We start from the raw sequence: 25,239 nt of genomic DNA, 5'->3' as shown, positions 1-25,239 counted from the left end.
AGCGCACTCACGCATGTACACACTTGTTTTAGGTTTAACACGATCTCCTTCCAGAGATTGCTTATTTATCGGGAGTACTGCTAAGCCGCACCGGTTACCATGCATTTTTCATGAGCCGAGGATTTAATGGCTGCTTGTGTGTGTGTGTATGTGTATGTGTGTTTATGTGTGTGTGTGTGTGTGTGTGTGTGTGTCCATCCATGTGTTTCTGTGTGTCACATGTGTTTGTATACATCCCGTGGTTGATGATGAGTTTTGGCTTTAATGTTTTAAAGAATTTATGCGTATGCAATATGTAGTGCACTTGTGCTATATATAAATATGTGCCATTCGGAAGTCCTTCCAAATGTTTTTCCTTTGAGGACTCTGCCTGTCTCTCTTCTCTCCTCTTCTGCTATCCTCTCTCCTCTCCTCTCCTATCCTCTCTCCTCTCCTCTTCTCTCCTTGCTTCTTCTCTCCGGGGACCAGTTCCATTCAGCAGGTCTCTAACGGTCTTGAGACACAAGGGCATTGCCTGCAGGATTAGGTTTCTGCCATGTTCACATTCCACTCAGTCCCCTGGGGAGCAAGGTGGAATGGAATTCATATGTTTAAGAGGCTCTGAGCAAGTGTGCACATTTCATTGCGGGGCGACATGAACAACCCCTCCGTCGCAGCTCTAAGGATAACGCTTTGAATATAATAGACAGGGAATTGGTGTTGAGGCTGAAGCAAACCAGTGCATTCAGTATGCTTCCACCTCCACACGCAGATGCCTGCACACTCATACACAGAGTCACACAGAGTAGGTGACATACACAAAGCATTAGCTCAGTCAGTCACTGTGCATCAGAAAGCATTTTAATGTCGCAGTTTTGGCTGGTCCACTGAAATGCAATCCCAGTAATCAAATCAATTTTCTGGTTTTCATTGCTCTGTTGCTATTAGCATACATTAAAGAGCTCATTATATCAGGTCATTTTCTATTGCTGTATTTTGTCCTGCGCTAGGGATAGGACCACCACGGATACTATAAATATGTCGGTGTTTTTGCATGCCATGCCACAGTCTTTGCTCTCTGTATCCCTCTCCCGCTCTCTGTGCCTGCATGGCACATTTGTGTCATTTTCCCCCCATATGTGTGTGTTTGTGTGTGTGTGTGTGTGTGTGTGTGTGTGTGTGTGTGTGTGTGTGTGTGTGTGTGTGTGTGTGTGTGTGTGTGTGTGTGTGTGTGTGTGTGTGTGTGTGTGTGACATATGTGAGATGCATTGCTGTCAGATAGCTTCCCCGTTGCAGTGCAGTCTCCTGCACGCTTACGTAATGTTATTACCAATCACACATGGAGAGCATCCTGGCACTCTCACAAGGTTAGGATGAAATATGAGAACGATTATGGAGATCCAAGATTGTATTATCATGATTTCCTTATTATTGCATCATTAATCTATTTTTGTCTCTTGTCTCTATCTCTTTCTCTCTCTCTCTTTTTTTTTTCTTCAAATGTTTTGCCTATGGCTCACGCAGAAGTGGAACAAAAAGGTAAGTGTGAAACATGCAGGCCCACATTCACACATGTACACATGTTCAAAGGCCAGAGTCGGGTGTCACTTTTTGATGCCGGTGCCTGAAGCATTTCGTACCTCGTGGCACAATGACATCTCTTTCAAAGTCACTGCAGCTATATTAAGACAGCTTGATCTCAGCATATAGAGGCAATTTAGAAACACTGGTTCTCATTAGACACACTCTAGGCCCATATTATTCCATGGTATCGTGTAGAATGTCACTTAACAAACTCTCCACGGGTTGAGCACATTTTTATGATGAGCCAATGAACACAGAATTACATTGACATTTAATATTTCAAATGCTTCCCCGTGATATGAAAATTATGCCAGTACTTTGAATAGCCAATGAAAATTCAATCAATATTCCCAGGCCTTTGTGTGGGATCTGGAATTATATTACTGAGGAAGAATGGAAAAACCACAGCGCACATCTGGTCCGTCTGTGTGTATCTGCTGTGTGTGTGTGTGTGTGTGTGTGTGTGTGTGTGTGTGTGTGTGTGTGTGTGTGTGTGTGTGTGTGTGTGTGTGACAACATTCCAGTTAAATTACAAAGGTCCCTATGACTCCGGTCGCACTGGCTTCCCAGAATTTACAACATCTCCCACATCACTCGTAAAACATGACCCCAGTATTCCAAGATGGGAATACCGAGCATGGAGTGGGAAATGAATTATTGTAACAATTGAAGAAACAGCAGGCGATAAAAGACATGTTTGGTTCTACAGTTGGTTGTTCCTGACAGAAATAGAAGGGAGAGAAAGGAAGAAAGAGCTATGAGACTAATGAGGAGCCAGAGAGGGAGGGAGAAATGGGAATAGAGGGAGAGGGGGGGGGGGGGGGGGGAGTAGAACAAAATGTGCCATTTTCTCTTTTTCTCTTAGCTGTGAGAGCGGGGTATTATCTGTTGAATAGGAGGTATGGTGTTGTTGTGTTCAAGAATGACAGTGACTATACAATACTCAAACCACAACACAGTAATCCTATCATGTCATCGTCACTCACTGGTGTTTAAGGTTAAGTTAAAACACAGTGTAACATTTATGAAAAGAGGCAAACATTTCACACGCGCTGTCGGAAGATCTTGAGAGAAGAGTTGACATTTTACAGCAGCTGCATAAAAGACTTGTTTAACGTGAAAATGTTGTTATTTGTTCCTCAGTATTTCTGTGCCCTGGCATCCTGCGAGGAGTGTACCAAAGTGAACATCTCTTTGAGTCAGACCACCAGTCCGGTGCATGGTGCAAAGACCCGCTGCAGGCCTCAGACAAAATCTACTACATGCCCTGGACGCCATACCGCACAGACACGCTGACAGAGTACTCATCAAAGGAGGACTTCATCGCTGGCCGTCCCACCACAACCTACAAACTCCCACATCGTGTGGACGGAACTGGCTTTGTTGTATATGACGGTGCACTCTTCTTTAACAAGGAGCGCACACGCAACATTGTGAAGTTTGACCTACGCACACGCATCAAGAGCGGTGAGGCCATTATTGCCAATGCCAACTATCATGACACCTCACCATACCGCTGGGGGGGCAAGTCAGACATCGACCTAGCGGTGGACGAGAATGGACTGTGGGTTATCTATGCAACTGAGCAGAACAACGGGCGCATCGTGGTGAGCCAGCTCAACCCATATACCCTGCGCATCGAAGGCTCCTGGGACACCAGCTACGACAAGCGCTCTGCCTCCAATGCCTTCATGATCTGCGGAGTCCTGTATGTTGTCAAAACCGTCTACGAAGATGACGACAACGAAGGGACAGGGAACAAAATTGACTACATGTACAACACTGATAAGAGCAAGGAGACGACGGTTAACATACCGTTTCCCAATTCCTACCAGTACATCGCTGCAGTGGATTACAACCCGAGAGACAACCTGCTGTACGTATGGAATAACTACCACGTGGTCAAGTACTCGCTGGACTTCGGCAATAATGGTAAGTCCCACCTCTTCCTCCTCCTCCTCCTGTCAGTTTTAATGTCTTTATGACCTAGTACTATGTGTAATAAGAAGAAAAAGATGCTGGTTTGAGTAGTTTACCCCGTAAAATTTATTGAACAGGCTGTGATGGAATTTTTTTTTTTTTTTTAATTGTCAAATGAAATACCTTGGCATATTTGTAATGCTTTTAATATTAATTTTAATGATAAACGCTTTTTTGTTGTGACATAAGGGGTACTTACAGCCACTAATCATCCTCCAGTAATTAATTCTGCAAAATTACTTAAAAAGGAAGAAAAAGAAAAGCACCATCTGTGCTGTCACGGTTCTCAATTATGACTGTTCCCCCACCACCCCACCCATGGTATCTGCATGTTTTCAAAACCTCAAAAAAAAAAAAGAAAAAAAAAAAAAACAAATCTTGAGAACACTTTAAGAGTTGGATACAGCAGTGTCGTTGAAATTACAGATGTCAGCAGAGTTTCTATTTGTGGAAATTGTTCTACTTTTTTAGTCCATCGAAGAAAAATTCACAAAGACATCATGAAGACTAGCTTGATCTCTACCTTTAGAAGAATATCTGATGTTATGCTGAGTATTATATACTGTAAATACCTCTTACCCTTTACTGTACCACTTGCCGGCTTTCTTTTTAGATTCCTCAGCTGCTTAACAAATCATTATTCATTCCACATCCTTGTACAATGACAATCTAAAGTCACTTCAACCTGTGGTTTCTTTTTTTCCCCCGACCCATTCATGTCACCATTCACAGTGACTGAAGTCTGCAAATGTAGTTCCATACATATATCACTGCCAGAACACAAATTCAAACTCAACATCAGCTATCTTTATAGATAGCGTTTCTTCAGTGGAATGGAATTTCAATGCAAACAATTGACTCTCCTGGAAACACGCTCTAGACTCTCCAGAAAGACGCTTTGATTTTTAACTCTTTAAAACTGCGCTGATAAATATTTTTAGATTTACAGTAAGTCAAATAAATACATGTATTGTGAAAGGAGCTGCTCGTGGTGATGAACCCACATAGAATTATTGCTCAATTCTGCCCTGAACTTTAATGGTTTGGTTTATTCTCGTTACTCTCATGAAACTGTTTCCAGCAACCGCAGTCATCTGTTTTTAGCAAAAAGCTTACACCACCTGCCCGGCACCAAACAGCAGACAAACAAAGTTAGAAACCAGCTGATGAACACAGGGAAGCATTTAGCAGTTAAAAAAAGTTATGTATTTCCCAGCTTTGTGCTGGTGGTGGACGCCAGCACAAAGCTAAAGGAAGAGTGAATTTTGGACTTATATTCATCTACTTAATGTGTAAATAGGCAGTGATAACATATTAAAATGGCCTAAACGTTAAGTTATTGCTGCTCAAAGTTTAGTTTTTAAATCCTTTCAGCAACAGAGATATAATTCAGGTCATCTCTATATTTCGTTGGTAGCAGAAATCTCACAGTCAGAAACTTAAACTCACCACAAAAACATATATATGTCATTATGAACTGACCCTTTGCACTGAGACAGTCATACATGAATTAAAATGGTAAGTTGGGTTAAAAAAAAAATCATTGTCAAGATACGCCTGTTTATCTGACCCATGTTCGGTTCAGGTCAGGAGGGTCATGAAACCAAGCTGCACATTGACTTGTTCAGATCATCCCACAACACCAAACGCTAGGAATACTGTCTAACCCAGAGTGACTTTCCTTCAACTCTGGGGTGATGTCAAGAGTCCACCCTCCCCTCCTTCTTTCCTCTGGATGGAAGGGCTTAGGCCCCTGGAGCTTGAAGGGCTATTTGCCCAGCGTAATTGCCTTTCAGCACCTTTCTATGGAGTGGTCAAGGCAGTCTGACTGCGTGTCTTATTAAATGATGTCTGAATTAACGCATGCTCTTACACGCAGTTAGGAGGCACAGTACAAGGAATTATAGAGAGAGGCAGCATTAAACTTAGTTTCTACCGATCAGTGTGTGTGTGTGTGTGTGTGTGTGTGTGTGTGTGTGTGTGTGTGTGTGTGTGTGTGTGTGTGTGTGTGTGTGTGTGTGTGTATGTGTGGGTAAAGGAAGGTCGTGGTGTAAAAATGTGTGCATGTGTGTGTTTATGCATGCATAATGATGTGCATGCCCATGAGCTAATGTGCTAATGTACTTACAGTATGAGTTTGTGTTTCTCAATTCATGAGTGTGCATACGTGTTTATTGGTGTACACTTGAGAGTGTGATCACTCTCATAATGGAGCTCTGGGTGTCTCAGGAGGCTCTAAAGAGGAGATCAATGGGGATTCAATGTGGAGAATGACCTCCAGTGCACAGCAACAAGCCAGATTGCTGACCAGTGGGAGATAAATACATACAATCAATGCCGCCTCGCTCCTTTACTCTCCTCCTCGCTCCACTCCCTCACTCAATGAAGACAAGGAATAAATTAAGTACCTTAACTGCATGATTTTCTCATTGCTCGGAAAGTGAGGTGACAAGTCAATTCATTGAAGTTTTATTCTGTTGGTTGGAGGTGGAGGTGTTGGTGTGCCTTTCACTCCTTCCAAACTTGCCTAAGAAAGATGTTTCTCTGTTTAGATTCATTATAAACATATTAACAATATACTATAAAGTGACTAGGCTCAAACTTGCTATGTTTCAGTCCCGGTGTTTTTTCCTTTTCCTTAGCCAGTTCAGGAAACAGGCCTCAGAAAGGGGCCATTCTGAGGGTTTCCACTCATTACTGGTGTCGCTAATGCTCTCCCTGCTTTTGTTTCAGCTCATATGGACTTCGTAAAGATATAAAGTGAGACAGGAAATGGGCCATTGAGTAAGAAAAGGCTGAGATAGGCCATCGAGGACTGAGTGTAATTGGGGTACAACACAGAGAGCACCAATTACTGTGTTGTGTCTGTCCAACTGGGTAGCGCAGGCAGCTCATTGGACGCTTCAGAAGAGGTCATTGTGAGTCATTCGCAGCCTTCGGACCAGGCAGTTTATCTTTTAGGACATATATCCGAATGTGAACACAGTTACTTTGGCACACTCAAATGTTTGAAGAGACATGCATACCATTACAGATTCTCTATCCTTTGCTAACACACAGTAGGGGTGGGCATCAAAACTCAGAACTTCAAGTACTGAACAGTTCATATCTCGATCTGATCTATCTTAAATCATATCTTTGCCAATTGGTACGACACTTCAGTAAAGTTTTAGTATTGGTGCATCTGATAAGACAACATTAAAAATACTTGGGAAGTTTGCTTAATTTTTTTCTAAATAACCCCAAAACAAGTGTTTATATATACAAGGCATTGAAAGAAGCATTGAATTGACCCCAGTGTTGAAAAATGTAAGTGTCTAGCACACACCCATGTATCACATGAGGAAACCTCATGTGATACATGGGGAATGGGAATTTAAAGCATACATTCTGTGGGGGAAGAAAAAAAAAAACAAAGCAAGGTTTCATTCACCTTAGACCAACAGACTATTTAAAGATTTGCTCCCATGTATTCCATCACATCGTTGATGCAGTGTGCTGCAGAAATTGATCTTTTTGAAATGCATATTCTTCTTCCCATGGTGCTTTAGAAGAAAGTGAACTGCCTCTCTGCATTTATTGTTTCACATGTCTGTTTGTGTTTCGTCTTTGTCTGTTAAATCCCTATTCTTTCTCTCCGTCTCACACCCAAACACTCACAATGGCAGGAATCTCAATATTTCCCCTTCTCGTATGTCTTTCTCTTTTACTCCGCGTTTCTCACTGTTTGTCTCTCTGTTGTCCTTATCTCCCGCTTAATCTGTCCTCCTTTTCCTCTCCCAACTCTTTCCCGTATCACACAAGGCTATTTCATCGAGTGTTCTTAGATGTATATATTATAGAGGCTTGGCGCATGAATGCCTACATAAAGACAGAGTCAAAGTCACTTGTCTCTGCATCACCCTTTCCTCCCTACCCCACACTCCCCAAACACTCTCTCACTCTCTTCTGTTTATGGAGTTGTTTCATCATGTCTTCTTACATGCATATTATAGAGGCCTGCCCTACGCAAGCGGCATGGCTCCGATGAAACATTTAAATAATTTATCACCTCCAGTCTGCCTTGCCACACTTTAGAAAGTTTTTCCAACAAAGTCGCAAAATTATTCATGTTATCTGCATCTTTGGGAAGGGAGGGGCCAACAGGGCTAAAACCGAACACATCCCGTCTTGTTCACACTGCTTTTCCTATCAGTGCTTCATTCTTGCAGTGTTTCTTTCTCTTCTCACTTTCTCTTTGCTGCCTCACTTCTCTGTTTTCTTTTCTTTTCGTTTTTTGTTCTTTCTCTGGTGCAAATTTTCACATCCTCTAAAGTACTATATGTTCTAGTGCTGTTTCGTTTGCCCTTTAAGGTGATGATCCACTTAAGATCTTAACTTCAGTTGCGATAATGTGGTTGCATATTCTAAAGGATAACACCAGCAACCTGAAATTGTTTAAAATAATGAAATTGTAATGAGCAACCCAGGAGGTATTTTTGTTCTGTGGTATATAGATGTTAATTAGAAGGAAACAATAACACACTGTAGTACACTTATAATTACCTCAACTTTATCAAAGCAACTTCTACAAGAGCATTTTACACACATGCTTTATTCAGTTTGCATTTTTTTTTTATTAGTTGACTGTTCTGTAACTCAAAATCATCATAGCTCAAAAATACCAAACCTTTGCACACCTACAGTCCAAGTTGGCCTCTTAACAATACCAAGAACAGGACAAATGAGATAAGCTATAGATACTCTGACAGCAAGCTACAGTAGTGATCTCTGTTTGCCTGATTTTAGTGTTGAGAGTTACACAGAGTTTTGATAAATAAACACTCAGTTATTGCTAATCCATGGCTTACAACAATCAAATATTTCAAGTGTCAGAAGTCCCCTTTCTTAATTAGAGAGGCATCAAGCTCTGGCCTTCTATTCTAATCTATTAAATACAGCTACAGCTACACGATGACCTCTACTTGGCACTCTTGCCACTCTGTCAGTTTACGGAAATTTAAAGGTTCACCTTTGAACTTTTAATGGCTAGAATCGCTGAGTTCCATTTCCTAAGGAAGTCAAGCATGGAGTATCTATTGTCTTTACACCCCCTCCCCCTCACCCTCCCCCTCCTTTCCTTTCCTCTCCTCGCCTATCCTCTCCTCTCCCCTCCTCTCCTTCCCTCTGCTCTTTGGCACCAGATTGCAATCAAGCGGCAGAGCCAAGCAATGCAGGAAATGTTAGAAATGACATTTCCTAAATTGAAGAGAATAACAAGAGTTAATGGTTAAAGTGGAGACCCTCTTTCACCAGATCATGTGTCTTGTCTCATTTCTAATTTCGAAAATAAAATGGTCAGTCATACATCTACAGTCTCATCACAACAAACTATGCTAAATAGAAATTTCCAGACTCTCCCTGTGTTACCACAGTCTTGTGAACAGTATTATAGCAGCATCACACCTTAGTCTACACACCTACAACCACTTCCGTCCTCCCCCTTCTCCATGTTTTCCACCTGCATCTATTGCCTGTCCTTCCACCTTCTTCCTGCCGACCTATCTCCCTCCTTCCCAAATGGATTACGACACAGCCATCTCAGCAGAGACTGAACTGTGCTTCACAGAGTCTGGTGCACCTGTTCTTTGCCTGCAGTGTGTCCTTATCGATTGGATTGCCCCAGCCAGGCCCTCTGCTTGCATTTGGCCTCCACACTGCTTCCCTACTGCCAAACAGCAGATGCCAAATTAAGCAGGCCTAGCCAGGACGACAGGGTGGAAGGGAAACCCACAGCCTTGTAGGGAGTAAATACTGAAAAGAGCAGCGAGCAGATCGTGTAGCCATAGCAGTGTGCTATTCAGATTTTATTTTTAAAATATATAAAATTTGCAGGAGGGCAACAGACTGGATACCATCATAATCACTAAATGATAGGGCATGGTGATAAATTATGGGGAACAAAATATTGAATAGCCACAGGGTCACTAGCTAGAGGATACTACTCTCATTCTAACACAGAAATAGGATTTAGCTGAATGCCTACTATATATTCATACTTGTTGTCCTCATAGAATTGACATAAATTTGATGCATGTCTGGAATAGCAGATGCTGCAGTCTGGACTTTAAAGGAATATGCTGATGATTCCTTCCATTATTAAAGAGAGAAAAAAAAAATCGGTCGTTCTCATTTGCTTTTGCTTTGAACAAGGGAACTTCCCCTGATTAAGAGCGAAGCATGTAATTGGCAAAGTTGCTGCAGGTGTCTCCAGCCTCAGCAAAGGGATGACATGATTATGCAACTGGTAAGCCAGCAGGGCTGAGCGGTGATGTGTCTGTTTGTGAAACATTAGCTGTAGAACGTGGCGGTGCCTGGCAGCCATTTTGAGGGAGGCTCTATTAGCTGAGGTTGTTTTCTATCTCCAAGTATCACTGCTTTGAAGTACTCCATTCTGTCTTATCAGCAGGCTCGAGCCACTCGCCACAAGCTCTGTGTGCATATGACTGTGTGTATTGCATTGCACATGAGTGAGTGAAAAGTAAATTTCTGTTCAAGCGTGTGTGTGTGTGTGTGTGTGTGTGTGTGTGTGTGTGTTGCTTGGTGCACAACTGAGGGAAAAGTGTCTGTAAGTGAGTGTATGTACGTCTGTGTGTGTGTGCTCTCCAGCCATAGGGGCAGTGCGTTATCGCAGTATGCAGCCCTATTCAATGTCTGTGCTACTATCCAGCCTAGAAAGCTTTGTGCCCTCCAGCCAGATTATCATTTTGCTGTTACCCCTCTGGATCTATTCCTCCCTACTGTTCAGGATGTGTGTGTGCGTGTGTGTGTGTGTGTATGTGTAGAGGCAAGGAAGCAGTAACTTTTAAGGAAACTGCAAAAAAGTAATCATCTTGCATATTAAAGAAGTATAATAGACGGTTCGTCTCAGCTATGTGAAACTTCTCTCAACTCAAATCCCTCCTCTTTACTTCCATTTCACTCTTCTTCTCTCTTGCAGTCTGTTTGTCCGCTGCTGTTTTTTTTTCTTTTTTTTTGTCAAGGGAAGTTCATTTTCCCTCTCCTCTCTCCTTTCTCCTCCCTGCCTTCCACTCTTTGTGTTGTGGATTTACAGTCTCTCTGTTTACCGAATGAGAAGTCAACAAGAGCATTCTCTGCAACAGAGCAGAGGCAGAGACAGGCAGTCTTACCCACACAGAAAAACATCGCCACACACAGCTGTACACACACATTCACATACACACAATGTCAGTCTGCATGTCAGATGATCATGTGCTAGCATCCCAGCCTGACTGACAGCATGTTTATGGCCCCTCCAGAGTGGTGACAGATAGACAAGTCCAGGAACAAGTTTAATGCCAGCCTGCCATTGTCTCACCTTCCCGTGGGCTTGCTACAGGTCAGGAAAACAAACAATAGAAAAGCACAGAATAGAACAGAACAGAACAGAATAGAATAGAATAGAATAGAATAGAATAGAATTTCCTCTCATAAGCTGTTCCAGAGCTTTTGATGATACCCAACCCAAAATTTATAGTTCAGTCTTGACTTTGGGAACCACAGAAAAGAAAACAGTCTCACCACGGGGTCCATTAGTAGCTGTTTTGCAGCTTTTAATTGTATTTCATAATCTTCTGTAGTGAATAGAGTTCGACCAGTAGAATAGAATAGAATTAGGGCTTATCAGCCTTTAGTGGTATTGTATCATTACGATATCCTCACATTGTATTATTGTTTTACGAACAAATATTGTTAAAATGAATTATGCCAAGTAAATTGTAATTAAAAGAGCATTGTCTCATGGAACAATGGAGCACAACTCATTTAATTCATCATTAAGTAGATTTTTACTTGTGATCTCAACTTTATCTTGACAGACAAAGTTTCAGTACCAGTTGGATCTTTGTCGTATCAAAATGTTTAAAGATGGTTACATTCCTGTTCGTATGACGATCTGGTCTGAAGCATATTGCCCAGCGCTTAACAGAATAGTTAATGCTGCAGAAGGACATTGTGCTCAGGGTGGAGAACAGTGCAGCAGCCGTGTTGCAAGAATATAAAAAAAAAAAAATCCAGTGTCTTACATTTCTGCTGCACGGTGTGGCTGTGTGCCATGTTTATCATAAAACTACTGGTACATGAAGTGTCATGTATATATGTAATATGATTACTGATGTTTCTGTTTGTCAAAATATGTCACCCTCAAGCATGTGCAGGGCATACACACAATGTAAAATCCTTAAGTGAACAGATCATACTGAGTTTGTGACTATGTTTTTCCTTTGTGTCACGATTGTTCTTGTGGCATCGGCCTCAGCGAAGAGCACAACGTTTAGGCTAGCTGACATCATGAAGTTGTCGTAACGCATTTACTCACAGCTTCCTAAGCTTAAATGGGGGGAGATATGTCAGTCCCCACGAGTGCAACCTCTAGCCTTCTTCTCTATAAATGTTTCATGAAGCTGTTATGTTCCTGTAGTTCCCTACAGCATCTTTCACAGCATCCTTAGTGATGCCAGTGATAAATTCATCACATTACAAGTCCTTTATTCATCTTAATGCTGCAGAAGAGCAAGCAAAGGAGGACAAAATAAAGACACAGGCAAGCACGCATAAGAGAGAGTGTATTAAAATCCAGAAATCAAAGTAGGAGGAATAATAAAAGTGGCAGAAAGTGGAAAAAAAAGTTAGTGAGCAGTCAAATCAGGTGGAAAATGTCAAGAGAACAGCCAAGGAAGGAGGAGAGATAGAGATGCATGGCTAGTGAAGTGCTGTGGCCCCTTGCCTGTGATGCTTGCAGGCTTTTGTGTTACCTCACCCCAAGCTGCCAGCCCCTGTGTTTTCTGCCCTGTACTCAAATGACAGCAGACATCAACCTCAGACGTACAAACACACACATACACACACACACTCACACACCATTACTCTTCTATTGTTGTGGCAGAGCCTCTAATGGAGCTTCCCGTTTGAGTGCAGATAGGCACACACACACACTCAGCCTTTCGTAAGGACACACATACACACACGCAGATTGACAGCTAGTCCCTAGGCCACTGCTGCCACGCATGATTGATGGCAATGTTCCGTGGAGAATGCATGAGGCAGGGCGGCAGTGATTCAGGAACGGGGAGCAGCACAGTTTAGGTACGGAAACACTCCATTGAATTGTGGAGGAAGAGAACAGAACGTACGGGAGGAGCGGGAATGTTACATGACTGTCAGTCAAGCAGACAGACAGACAGAGGAGAGGAGAAAGACAGAGAGATGGAGCGAGACAGAGAGAAGTACGGTGTCTTTAATTACTTGAAATCCACAGGAAGGGACAACTTCACTTCACAGTAAATAATATAAACACCCAGTCTGTCTTAGCACCCACACATCCACACACACACACTTCAGTCTGCACACTCACACCTTCACTTTATCCCCAAAGGAACAAACATCAAAGAATGATAAGATTTACCAAAACGCTACAGCAAGAAGAAACTAATTCTGTGCATATCACACTCCAAATAAGACCTTGAGGAAATCAGGTCCTTTCAGATCAAACACATTTTGATGACCTTGATTACATCCTAACAATATACAGTCTACATACATTACACCGAAAACCCATTGCAGTTACGCATACGTGCAGTTATGCCAGTCTGTACTGATTACATTCATACAGTCACACTCCTTTCCTGAGCAAAACACACTGCTCCATTGAGAAACGGCTCTGTAAACCTTCAATGTCAATGACCAGCATGTAGTACATATTATGGCCTAAGGCGCACCAACTCCTTAGACAGAGAAACACAAGAGCCTGTGCTTTCCATTGAAAGGCTCTGAAAATCATGGAGAATTTAAACATCAAGGCAGGCTTAAAGCTGAACGAGGCAACTTTACACTTTTGCTTCGGCAACTGGCAGAAGGCGATAGCTGAATTTTTGAGAGCTCGAAGGACTTCATTACCCAGAAACCATGTAGCGTGATGTCGGTATATTGCACACACTTCAAAAAAAAAAAAAAAAAAAGAAATCTAATCCATATTTGCTGGCCGGCATGGAGATGGTGAGGAAAATGCTTTTAGGCAAGTTCAGCCAGGTTCAGCATTTCTGGACAGAGTGTAGAAAAAATATTTTCAGTCAATGACCCAACACAGAACCTAAGATTATAAAATATAAAAATGTATAAAAAAATATTAAAGATATTTCTGTTGTAAAAGTGGCATAACATGAAACTGTGAGAATTCATATTTGAGTAACTTTGTAAGAGAGTAGTCTGTGTTTCTGTCTGTGTTCTTGCCTTCATGTGTACTTCAGGGCATACACATAGGTTTTTAATTGGACGATGAAGCCAAAAACATCAGTTATAAGCTGTATAGTCTTGCAAGCAAAGTGTCACTCAGTCGTAGTTGAATCTAGAAGAACCAGGTGCAAAAGAATAAAGTTTATAAAGTGTAAAAACAAAGTGTGGAGCCATCCATACTGATTTGCATAATGTGGAACCTCTGCTGGTTTAAATTTAATACACAGGATGTGGGTTTGTTTTCTGTAATTACGAATTTCTAAAAATGTTCTTGAGTGTAATTTACATATTAATTCAAGTGTTCGCAGTGACGGATAAAGCTATTCCCTGCTTTGTTTCTAAGTAAAGATGTGGCTTCAGAAAATGGGCTCCACCTGTATGCAGTATTACGCATAATGACTTCCAAATGATTTGAGACCAATAAAGTGATTCAAAGGGGAAGAGAGGGAAATGTGTAAATAGTTACTTCCATCTACTCAACTTTCGATCCTGCATTATCGATTTGTACCACGTGCGTCTGAAAGCAATGGGAGGTTACAGGCAGACCAGACAGGCTGGTGGAGTATGTTGACAAGAGGACACAACGTTTCACAAACACGTGCTCTATTCCTCTCTTTTTCCATCATCTCATCCATTCATTCTTTATTTCTGTCCCCCTGAACAGGGTCAATGTGAATAATTGAGTCTTTATACAATGAAATATTGACAATAAAAGAGTGTGCCATATGCATTTAAATGGCCTTTCTGCCTCTCGTGATGTCATGGTTTTATAAATCATGCATGATAGTGAAAGAATGTTTTTTTCTGCCAGGTTAAGCAGCAAGAACCACTACTGTGTACCAGTCCCATAGGAAAGACTGGTAACCTTGTGCACTCCTGCTGGACAGACCAATTTTTGGTCTTGGCGATTTTGGATTTATTTACCTGTTGTTGACTGAATTGTTTGGAAACATGTCCTGGATTTTGCGAGTAACTGATAAAGAAACAAAAAACCCACAAAAGTTTGTCATGTGACCACAGTGACAGGGGATGAAACACTAACACTGGGAAGTCATCAGAAACATGAGCTACTCCCTGTCAAAGCCAGTGAGTGCTGTGTAAATGAATGCCTGCAAATGTGTTTTTGTCTGTCACAATAATATTATTAACACTTGTGGGCCATTGCTCGCATCACTTGGTGCTGATGCAGATGGTTTGCTTGATCACTGTTCTTTTAACACCATTGTTCTTACATTTTTCATGATGGGAATAAATGTTCAACTCTTGTCCTGGCATTCAGAGCCCATAAAAACATTGCCACTCTTGCCATGTTTGGACCCACAAATCTGCAGAACACATTTTGGGTCTGTGCTGGGTTTTTCCCAACTTCATGTCTGTTCTTTCGCTTTTCTCTTTAGAATTTCGCCCACCTCCCGTGATGCCCCCTAATCGAGGAGGGGGAGGAGGAGGAGGAGGTCCGATTGGTGGTGGAGGCTCCTCCTCTTCATCTACCAGCCGCACCACCACCACTCGTTCTCCTCCCTACTACACCACCCCAAGGCCTCTTCTCACCACCTCCCCTGGACAGCGGTACCGAACCACCACCACGGTTCGCCAGCCCGTCCTGGTTCCTGGCGGTGGTTCATCATCCGACACCAATCAGATCCCTGACACCAACCAGAAAGCTGGAGGACGCTCTCCACCAGTGCAAGTCCCTCCAGCTGCCCCACAGCCTCCTGCTCTGCCACCGCAAGATTTCTGCAGCCCAAGGGTGACAGCCGACATATCGTGGCCCCGGACACAGCAAGGCCAGACAGCCAAACAGCCCTGCCCTGTAGGGACACTAGGTAAGGGGGATGCATTTGTGGCTGGAGAGCAGAATATACAGTATAGAGGAATAGGTGAGATAAGACCAGTGAATGGGTGGTTAGAGTGTATGTTGATGAGCAAAGAACAACACACAGCCTGAATCTGTATATTAATATTGTAGTTAGGTTATACACCCGTTCAAACCATGCATCAGATTTTATGAGCCATTTGTGTATTTGTGTGTGAAACCTCGCCCTGTAAACTAAGTGGCTGCTATGTCCAATAGATAGATTCAGTCAAGTCAGTATATTTATGGAGCACATTTACAAATGATGAATGCTGACCAGAGTACATTACAAGAGCAAAAAAAACAAAAAACTTTTTCATTAGCAGTTTAATTGTATTTTAGATTTATTTTGAAAACATTGGTTAACATTTGTTGTTTTTAAATGTGCTCCATAAATTAATTGACTTTACTAGATAGTTGAACAATTGAAATGAAAACAAACAGATAAATGTGGGCTAGACAAAATAAAATAAAAGCACTCATGTAACCTCAGTAATAATTGTAAAGTCTCAAAAGCAACTCTCAAAAGACAGGTTTTAAGATAAGATTAACAAGTGGCAGTGCATATGGATAAACCTTTCCACGGCATGCTCAAGCGCCCTTTGATTTTGATTTTGAGTGGGATGGAGAGGAGTACGATCTAAGGGGTCTTAAGGGGCTGTTACAAAGTAAAACATAACCGTATATTTCCCTCTGAAAATGTAGTAGAGTAATAGTATAAATTCTCACAGCGCACACACACCTCCTTAGGGCAAATTCTCCCATTTTAATCAATTAGCTCACATGACAAAGATGATTCCTGAATCCTCCAACTGCCATCCACACACACACATAATGCACAATCTGCTTGGTGAACCCCTGACACCTCAAGAGTCTTCGGGTCTCCTGGTGAATGTCAGTGCTGTCTCACCCTGTTTGTTTTGCTTGTTTTGCAGGCGTGGCCACGTACGTGTGCATGGCCCATTTGGGCTACTGGGATCCCCAAGGCCCTGACCTCAGCAACTGCACGTCGCCCTGGGTCAACCACATCATGCAGAAAGTAAGTCTGAAAGCTGCTGCCGGCTCTCATAGCTACCATCGAGCCCTAGTTTAAGGGTATGTGTTATGGAAATAGTCCTGGGGGAACTTCTCATGCATGAGGATGCAGTGACCACAGGGAAAGATTTAGGCCATGTATCCATCTTCATTTGTTATCTCTAACTTGTGTTTGAGATCTGAGAGATTTTATATAGCTGCGGGGGAAAATGCTAGCCTAGTAACTTTCTGCAGTTTCAGTTTATGGCTTTGCGTCTGTTCTCACATGAGCCGAAAGGCTTTAGAGGTTTTCTTTTAAGAGACAAAACATGGAAAATGGTCCCTGTGAAATAAGCACAGGGAGCAGAGGTACTAAATTAGAAGTCGTTTCTAAATCTCTTTATGAACACTTTATGAAACATGCCCCTTCAACTAACCTATTCACTATTTTTTTTCTCCTCTTTATACTTTACTCATGACTTCCGCACCTCATTCCTCTAAATTACCTGTTTCACTCTGTCTGTCCTTTACCTCCCTGTCCACCCTATCACGTCTTTTTTTTTTCCGTCTATTGCTGTGCTCTTCTCATTCTCGTCCCTCTCCACTGGCCTCCTCTTCATACTCTAACTTTTTCTCCTCTTCCCAAATTTTCCTTTGCTTCTCACCTCATCTGACCTCTTCTCTTTCCTTCACTTTGTTGCTCTCTTCACCCCACATCACCCCGTTTGCCTCCCAGCTTCGTTCGGGCGAGACGGCAGCAATTGTAGCCAGGGAGCTTGCAGAACAGACCAAAGGGCTTCTGCGCCCTGGCGATGTGCCATCCACAGTGCGAGCCATGGCCCAGCTGGTTGAACTGCTAGACGTCCAACTGAGGAACCTCACCCCTGGGGGCAAGGACAGCGCTGCCCGCAGCCTCACCAAGGTACTTCCTCAAGAAACACTTGTGTTATGAGATTAATGTGTAGTGAATGACTGAGTGGGATTCTCTTGTAGGCACAAACGTAGAAGAATGCAAGGTAAATGACAGAAAGAAGTAGAACAAACGAAAGAAGGATGAGGGAAAGAAAAGGGAACAGATACAGGCACTCTTCAGAATTAATAGTCAGATGAATAGCATCAGTGGTTAGTGTTTTTGTCTTACACTCATTCTTCAAGGGTTAGAAAAGGCTCTATGTGCAGAGTTTGATGAAGAACCATACATAACACTGCAGATTTCCAGATGATAAATAACTGCTTTTAGATATAATTTTATCCTCCTCTGTATGTGAGTCTTTGTAACAAGTTTTGCTCAACATTATGGCTGATAGATAACTGCTTTTAGACTTTGGCAGGGTTCCTCAACTCTTTTCAGATCAGGACCAAAATTTAATAATAAAGCACTGTCTTGCCGTGGGAGTTATTCTCATTAAAACACGCGGTACTTGAGATGAAAACAGGCTTGGGACACATTTTACGTCATAGCTCGTTGTTTAATGAACTTCAGTCTATGAGCTACAGCTATGACGACGCTGTCGACAAGCAGGCTGGAGTGCTTACTTCAGGATTACATTAATGGAAACTCAATCCTGAGTGGGCAAAGGATCTGTTTTACTACAGTGGTAGACAAGGAAAGAATTTAGTTCTATGCTTTGTTCATGTAGGCATTCAATTAAAGTGAGTTAAATCGTTGGGGAATGGCTGACTGGCTGGCTTGGCTGGCTAATTGACTGACTGACTGGATGACGGACTGTTTCTTGATGGTCTCTGCTGAGGTCAACAGAGACAGGCGGGGTTTAGCAGCCAGATTGACAGCTGCTGCCACCTCTTATACGGTCACTGGCTTTTTTCTTTCAGCTTTAGCTTCTGAATCATTAGGTCTCCTTTATTTTCCCGTTCCCCTCCTGCCTTTTTGTCTCACTATCACACTCTTTACATCTCCCCTGCTCCCTATGTGTAATTCAGTAACACGACTGAAGTGAATACATACTGGAGCATGTGTGAGTGGAAACTGTGTTTTGCTGTTGACCAAATGGCTTGTTAAAGGTTGAATTTGTTGAAAAAAAGTCCTCGTAGAAGAGGAAAAAGCTTTCCTCTTGATTTCAATAATGACCCAATTACATATAGCTAATTGAGTAATATGGCGGCTTATTATGTAAATTTTTGTTAGGAAATCGAATATGACCAATCATGCACGAGTTGCATAATAATTAATGCCATCAATTCACTTGATGGTAGATACTGAAAATGAGTAGAAAAAGGACAGGAGGAACAGAGATTATGAAAACAATCTGGAAGAAAAAGGAAGGGAAGAATAGAAAAAGGAGGCATGAAAAAAAAAAGGAGGCGAGTGAGGAGAATAACAATACATTTCAGCCACCAAAGTCTTTTTGTGCAATGTTAATGAAGTGGGTGTGACTGCCTTTGTGTGCCTGTGTGTGAGTGTGTGTGTGTGTGTATGATTGAGAGGTGTTACCTCGCTAACAGATGAATTGTTTGAATTTGCAGCTTCAGAAGAGAGAAAGGTCCTGCAGGTTTTTCACACAGGTATTTCTACTTCCTGGTATTGTTGATTACCGTGCCACACCATAGTCCCACGTGTTTTTTTTTTTTTTTTTTTTTCTTCACACTCAGCATGTAATCTGCAAAGCAAGCTTGTGTGTGTGTGTGTGTGTGCTCACACATTACAACGCTCTACGTAGAATTCTAATTCTATGCTGCAGCAGTTGTTTTATGATTTGCATCCCAACCCTTTGAGGAGCTCTGTCATTTAGCTGTGGTCCTGAACTACACTGTGCATAAGAGTCACTGGTAACTATCCACTGGTGTCTGATAATAAAGTTTTAGTCTCCTCAAAGGGTTTGCTGACATTTTTTTGTTTTCAATTTCACTTTTTTTGCATTCTGAATCAATGGTACTGATAAGAGGCCATGATCAATATCAATAACAGCTCATCTATTTTGCAGTTCTGCCTGCAGAATTGTAAGCAGGCCTACCTGGAACCAAATGACTTTCTATCCATCTCTATTCAATGAAATGTCCTCTTTTCTGCTGTATCAGAGAGACAGAACTGAGTATGATGGATATCCTGTTGCGTAGTGCTTGATCACAGCTTCGGTGCCTTAAAAGTAACACCAGCTTGTGTTTGTGGCTCACTATTAATTCATTTTTCGTCCTTGTTGGTCTGCTTGTATTGATGTTTGTTCGTGTTGACGCCATGGGCTCACACCGTGAACAGAAAATCTAACATCATTTAGGCATGTTTCTGGTCAGCTAAAATCATTATTCAGAACATCAAAGGACCCCACCGCCCTTATCCATGTGCTGTACATAGACTGCAGTGTCTCTCTTTTTCTCTCTCTCTCTCTCTCTCTCTCTCTCTCTCTCTGCACCCCCCACCAAACACACACACACATACACTCTCTCTCTCTCTCTCTCTCTCTCTCTCTCTCTCTCTCTCTCTCTCTCTCTCTCTCTCACACACACACACACACACACACACACACACCCTTGATGGGCTAGCTCTTTTTCTCCTGATGCAGGCTTTTTTCCACTCTCCCCTGAAAAGTCTTAACGTCAGCAACAGTCAGCAATGTCACATCATAGAACATGGCTTAGGACTATATGCAGGCTGACACGCACACACAGACACGCACGCATACACACACGCACGCATACACACACGCACGCACACACACGCCCGCCAGAAATATATAAATATATTTTCAACAATGATCTCATGCCGGCTCATCAGAATAGTCAGACATTTTGATGTGTCTCCTTAATCCAATAAATGCTGCATTTCAAGGAGTGGCTGTTTTCAGAAAGCTAGTTATAGGTTAAAATCAAAATGTCCCACCACACACCTTGGGTACTGCAGGGGGCTGGGAGTGATCGATTATATAATTAGCCTTAGTAATGTGAAACAAAATTATACCAACAGTCCCTTACTCTGCCAGATAGAAATGTGCGTGATTAGGGATGTGGTGTGGTGCTGCCCTCTCCTCGTTAATTATCTACAGCACTAATTGCCAAGTGAAGAGAGTGGGCAGGAGGTTTGGGTTCTTAATAGAGACAAAAAATAATTGAATTCTCTCTCTCTCTGTCTCTCTCTCCCTTTTTCTGTCTCCCTCTCACTTCATCTCTCCTCCTCTCTCACTTCGTTTGGGGAACTGGGGACTCGTTTCATGTATACTAAATTGGCAATTTATACATGATGAAGTTGGTGGTGTGGAGTGGCTTTGATGCTGTAGGGCGGATTGATGGTGGGAGGTAGAGTCTGCAAGGTAGACTGAGAAAGAGAGAGTGGGATGGGGGGGCTGAAATTAAACAGAGAAAGAGAAGAGTCACAGAAACAGAAATGGAATGTTAGAGAAAGAGAAAAACAATAAAAAAAAAGGGCAGTGAGGAGACAGTGATGCTCAATGACAATGTCTAATTTGCCCTCTATTTATGGATGGTGGGTCAGAAGATGGCATGCTGTGAATTTAAAGCCTGATTTAGCTGCAAACTCATCCTGTCAGGGAAGACAAACTCCAACAACAACTGACAGATAAGCCTGCTTCTCTGATGAAAACATTTTCAGAACATGTACTTTCACAGAGCTCAGCCGAGCGAGTAAAAGGAAAAAATTCCATTCTTCCCTCTACTCTCGCCACTTTCCATACTTCTAACATCCCAACTTTGCGTGTCCTACTGTGCGTGAGTGTACACATACTGTACATCCATACACATGTGCTTGTGCGTGTGTCCGTGTTCCCCCTGTGTAGCAGGGAGTAGAGGAGCAGCCCAGCTCTAGTCTGTCTTGCCGCTGCTGTTTACGCTGGATCACCCCAACGCTTCAAAGCATTTCACTTCTGCCCCATTTACTGGTGTGTGTATGTGTGTGCGGGCATACTGTGTGTATGTGCACGCACACGGACGCATCTCCTCTGTAATACATAGTCACACATAGACACACACACACAAACGACACCCTTATCTGTCTCTGCAGAGTCTCTCCCCTCTTTGAAGACCCCTAAAAAAAAAAAAAAAAACCTGTCTCCATTTTAGCCCTCAAGTCCTCATACTTGTGCGGATAGAAATGTCACCAACTGCACCAAAGCTTACAGGCACACACACACACACACATACACACACACACACACACATAATCACGTATATTCCATCTCTGACTTTCTGATGTGGAGATGTCTGGACCTCAAGGAAATCACACCCCTTCTTCTCCTTACCTATCTCTCTCCTCTACAGATGCAATCTCCGCTCCAGTGAATTAAATTTCAATGAAAAAATTATATGAAATTGAAAATGCAAGATAATCAAAAGTTCAATAAAAAGCAATGAAAAGTTTAATGAGAGTAGAAAAGGGGGGTTATCTGAAACACATCAAAGTGAGGATTTTTGGAGAAGCACCACCAGCACGAGCCAATGGATAGCCGTGCCACTGCTGTTATATCTGCTGTGCCTACAGAGCATCCCCTCCTCTGTCTTTCTCTGTTGCCTGGACTGCTACTGTACAGCAAGTGGAGCAGAATGATGCACTGCAATGCTTCCCCCAGCCCCTTGTGCACACCCCCAACTACACACACAGCCACACACAGCCACACACAAGCACACATGCCTCCCATCCCGTACACTCTGCAGCACACATACTTTCACATAAAACGAATACACCCACACGCTGTATGTATGACATATATGTCAGTGCATATGGACTTACGGTTTATGGTTTCAACAACAACCTGGTTCTCATTTATGTAGTTTTTCCCACCATTCTTATCAGTGAAATTAACACTGTGCTCACCAAGTTAGCCGCTGGGGATATGGTGGCCTTTGCTAAGAGAAGGCTGATGGGACGGGAAACATGAGAAGTGAGACACATACACAGGTTCCAAACAACTCCACAGGTGAGCCAAATTAATATGGAAGAGAAAACAAAAGCAAATGCTTAAATTAATACAGCAACTGTATTTTGTACAAATGTGTTATTCATTTGCAGTCTGTTCTCCTTTTTCAACTTTGACCTACTACCTACTGTGAGGGATTATTACCAACATTTCAGGTGTGCTCCTTATCTGTTTTACTTACAAAGTGGTTTGGATATATTGGACAAACTGTTGCCTTGTTTAAGGGCTACAACTAATGATCATTTTTTATTTTTAGTTAGTCCGTTGATTGTTTTTATGATCAATGGATTATTTGTTTAGTCAAGATCATGTGGAAAAATGCCCATTACAATTTCCAAGAGATCAAGGAGACATCTTTAAAATGCTTGTTTTAGCCAACAAGCTAAATAGGCCAAAACAATTCTATAAATCAGAGAAAAACAACTCAAACCAGCACATTTAGCATTTTTCCTTGACATGTAACTTCAGCAGTCAATCAGTTGTCTAAATTGTTGACAGTATAATATCAGTTGATCATCTGACCACCCGTGATTCTTGTCCCACTTGACTTGTCACTGTATTCCCAAATCTCAGCAGTTGCTTTGGTGAGAACAATGTTATCATTATGGATAGGAATGAGGGGGGGGGGGGGGGGGACAACACACAATCCAACTTAAATAAAGCAGAACTTTCCTTTAAAGGCGAAACACAGCTTGGAGTCTGCTGTGACAGTCAATGAAACGATTGAGATAGAGACAGATTTGTGGGTGTTTGCGTGTGTGCTTCACATCCATTCCTGCTTATTTTGGTTGTTTGCCGAAGCAGTGGATTAATTAGTTTTTGTTTACATGTAGCCCTCCCAAACTCATCCGATATGCATCCCAGCTAATTAGCTGCTTGTGCTAAAAGAGGACATAATATTATCATATTAGCTTGTTGACTAAGCACCCATTTCATGTGTGTGATATACTGTATCCACATGTGGATATCACACCCCCTAAATAAACAGGTAGGGATTAGTTCTAATTCCAGAGGCCAACTGCACGTTTTGTAGCACATGCTATCAACACTCATATGAGTCATTAGCTACAGTCTTTCTTTATCTAGGATGCTTTCCATAGCCATTGCGCACACACACAAACATACAGAAAAACACACTTTACTTCTTGACAATTGCTGTCACTTTCATCCCTCCTCCCTCCTGGTCTCTCACTTCTCCTTAAGCCTGAGTGAAAGGGGCAGGGAGGAAGTCAAATGGTTGATGTGCGAATGCCAATAAACAGATGTCTCTCACTCTTCCTCCCTGCCCTCGCAATTCCCATCTGGAGATCCCCTTTGCTTGTACAATGGCACCTGTGTTCCTTTTTCCACTTTTCCATCCACCCACCTCAAGAGAGGGAAGCATTGAAAGAGCGCAAGATAAGTGAAGGATGGGAGTGCGTTTGCGGAAAGTCTGGTTTACAGCCAGAGCAAGAGAAAGAGAAAATAAAGAGACAGACGGGGAGTGTGAGATGTGTGTGTTTGATAGCACCTGTATTCGCTTTTCTGCCTCCCTTGTTCCCAGTGGACGCCTGTCACCATGGACTCACTGGACTGTTTTATCGCTCTCCCATGCTCTCCCCTTCCTCTCCCCCTCTCCAGCGGCTCTCTTTTCTCTCTGTTTCTTTATCTCTCCCAGGGTCTCTTAAGATGTGTGTATCTGCGTATGTGTGGTGTGCATTTCTGAAAATGAGGAGGTGAATTCTTAAGAGCATAAAGGAATGTGAGCTGGAGACAAAATAAGTATTGTTTCACATAGAACATTTCATCTTTGGGAGCCAACTCTTCTCCGTTTAGTTTGGTAATATTTTTGGATTCAAAACCGTTCTGCACGGCTGGATATGACCCAGCAGACATTATCTGATAAAACTCTAATTTCTTCTCAGACCCTCAAGCAAAAGTTTTCCAACTCGAAGATAAGACTGTTGCTTTAAAAGGAGAAAAAAAAAAAAAAAAAACTGAACCAGGTTTGGGGGTGTAGACACATGGTGATTGCAATCAGCTAATTAGCTTAGCTTGATTTTTAGAACATCTGTGCTGGATTTTCTATCACAACATCCTTTTACAAAGACATTAAAAAAAAGGAAAAAAGGCGGTAATGACCATTACAAAGTGTGGAGTACAACTTTGAAATGTACTTTTTATTTAATAGCTTCTGTGCTTTTGCCTTTGTTATATCTGCATGGGAATGCTACATTTGCATCGCATTTTTTTTTTTTTTTTTTTTTTTTGTTGTCATGATTTATCAACATGATAAATGAAAAGCCACTGTATTCTCACTGTTGCAACCCATGGACTGCTTTCCTCAGTAGTTATGGTGTAATGATGTGAATTGCACTGCCGTCTGCATTAATTCTCGCATTGGCATCATTGATTGAAAACGATAAAACTGTTAGCATTAGCTTCCTCCTTGTGACTTTCTTGTTTCTACTGCTGCCCCAGGCCATGGTGGAGACGGTGAATAATTTGCTGCAGCCGCGAGCCCAGACAGCATGGAGAGAGCTGCCCACCAGCGAGCAGCTACACTCAGCCACTCTGCTCCTGGACACTGTGGAGACCGGGGCTTTTATGTTAGCTGACAACCTCCTCAAGACTGACACTGTGCAGGAGACCACTGACAACATCCGTGAGTACATTTTTTTGGTACCTTCCTGTCCT

The 25,239-nt window shown here is 42.3% G+C and overlaps 1 protein-coding gene across 1 annotated transcript in view; it reads left to right on the top strand.

Moving 5' to 3' along the window:
* The window catches only part of adgrl3.1 (adhesion G protein-coupled receptor L3.1), a 107,256-nt gene that overhangs the window by 52,737 nt on the left and 29,280 nt on the right, over window positions 1-25,239 (top strand). The window contains exons 5-11 of the mRNA XM_041035833.1: window positions 1,504-1,518; window positions 2,707-3,495; window positions 15,210-15,638; window positions 16,603-16,706; window positions 17,418-17,603; window positions 19,166-19,204; window positions 25,024-25,207. Coding sequence (XP_040891767.1) covers window positions 1,504-1,518; window positions 2,707-3,495; window positions 15,210-15,638; window positions 16,603-16,706; window positions 17,418-17,603; window positions 19,166-19,204; window positions 25,024-25,207 — 1,746 coding nt within the window. The remainder of the gene's footprint in view (window positions 1-1,503; window positions 1,519-2,706; window positions 3,496-15,209; window positions 15,639-16,602; window positions 16,707-17,417; window positions 17,604-19,165; window positions 19,205-25,023; window positions 25,208-25,239) is intronic.

The sequence above is a fragment of the Toxotes jaculatrix genome, chromosome 4, assembly GCF_017976425.1.
Source record: "Toxotes jaculatrix isolate fToxJac2 chromosome 4, fToxJac2.pri, whole genome shotgun sequence".
NCBI lineage: Eukaryota > Metazoa > Chordata > Actinopteri > Toxotidae > Toxotes > Toxotes jaculatrix.
This window is presented reverse-complemented; position numbering and strand designations above follow the sequence as displayed.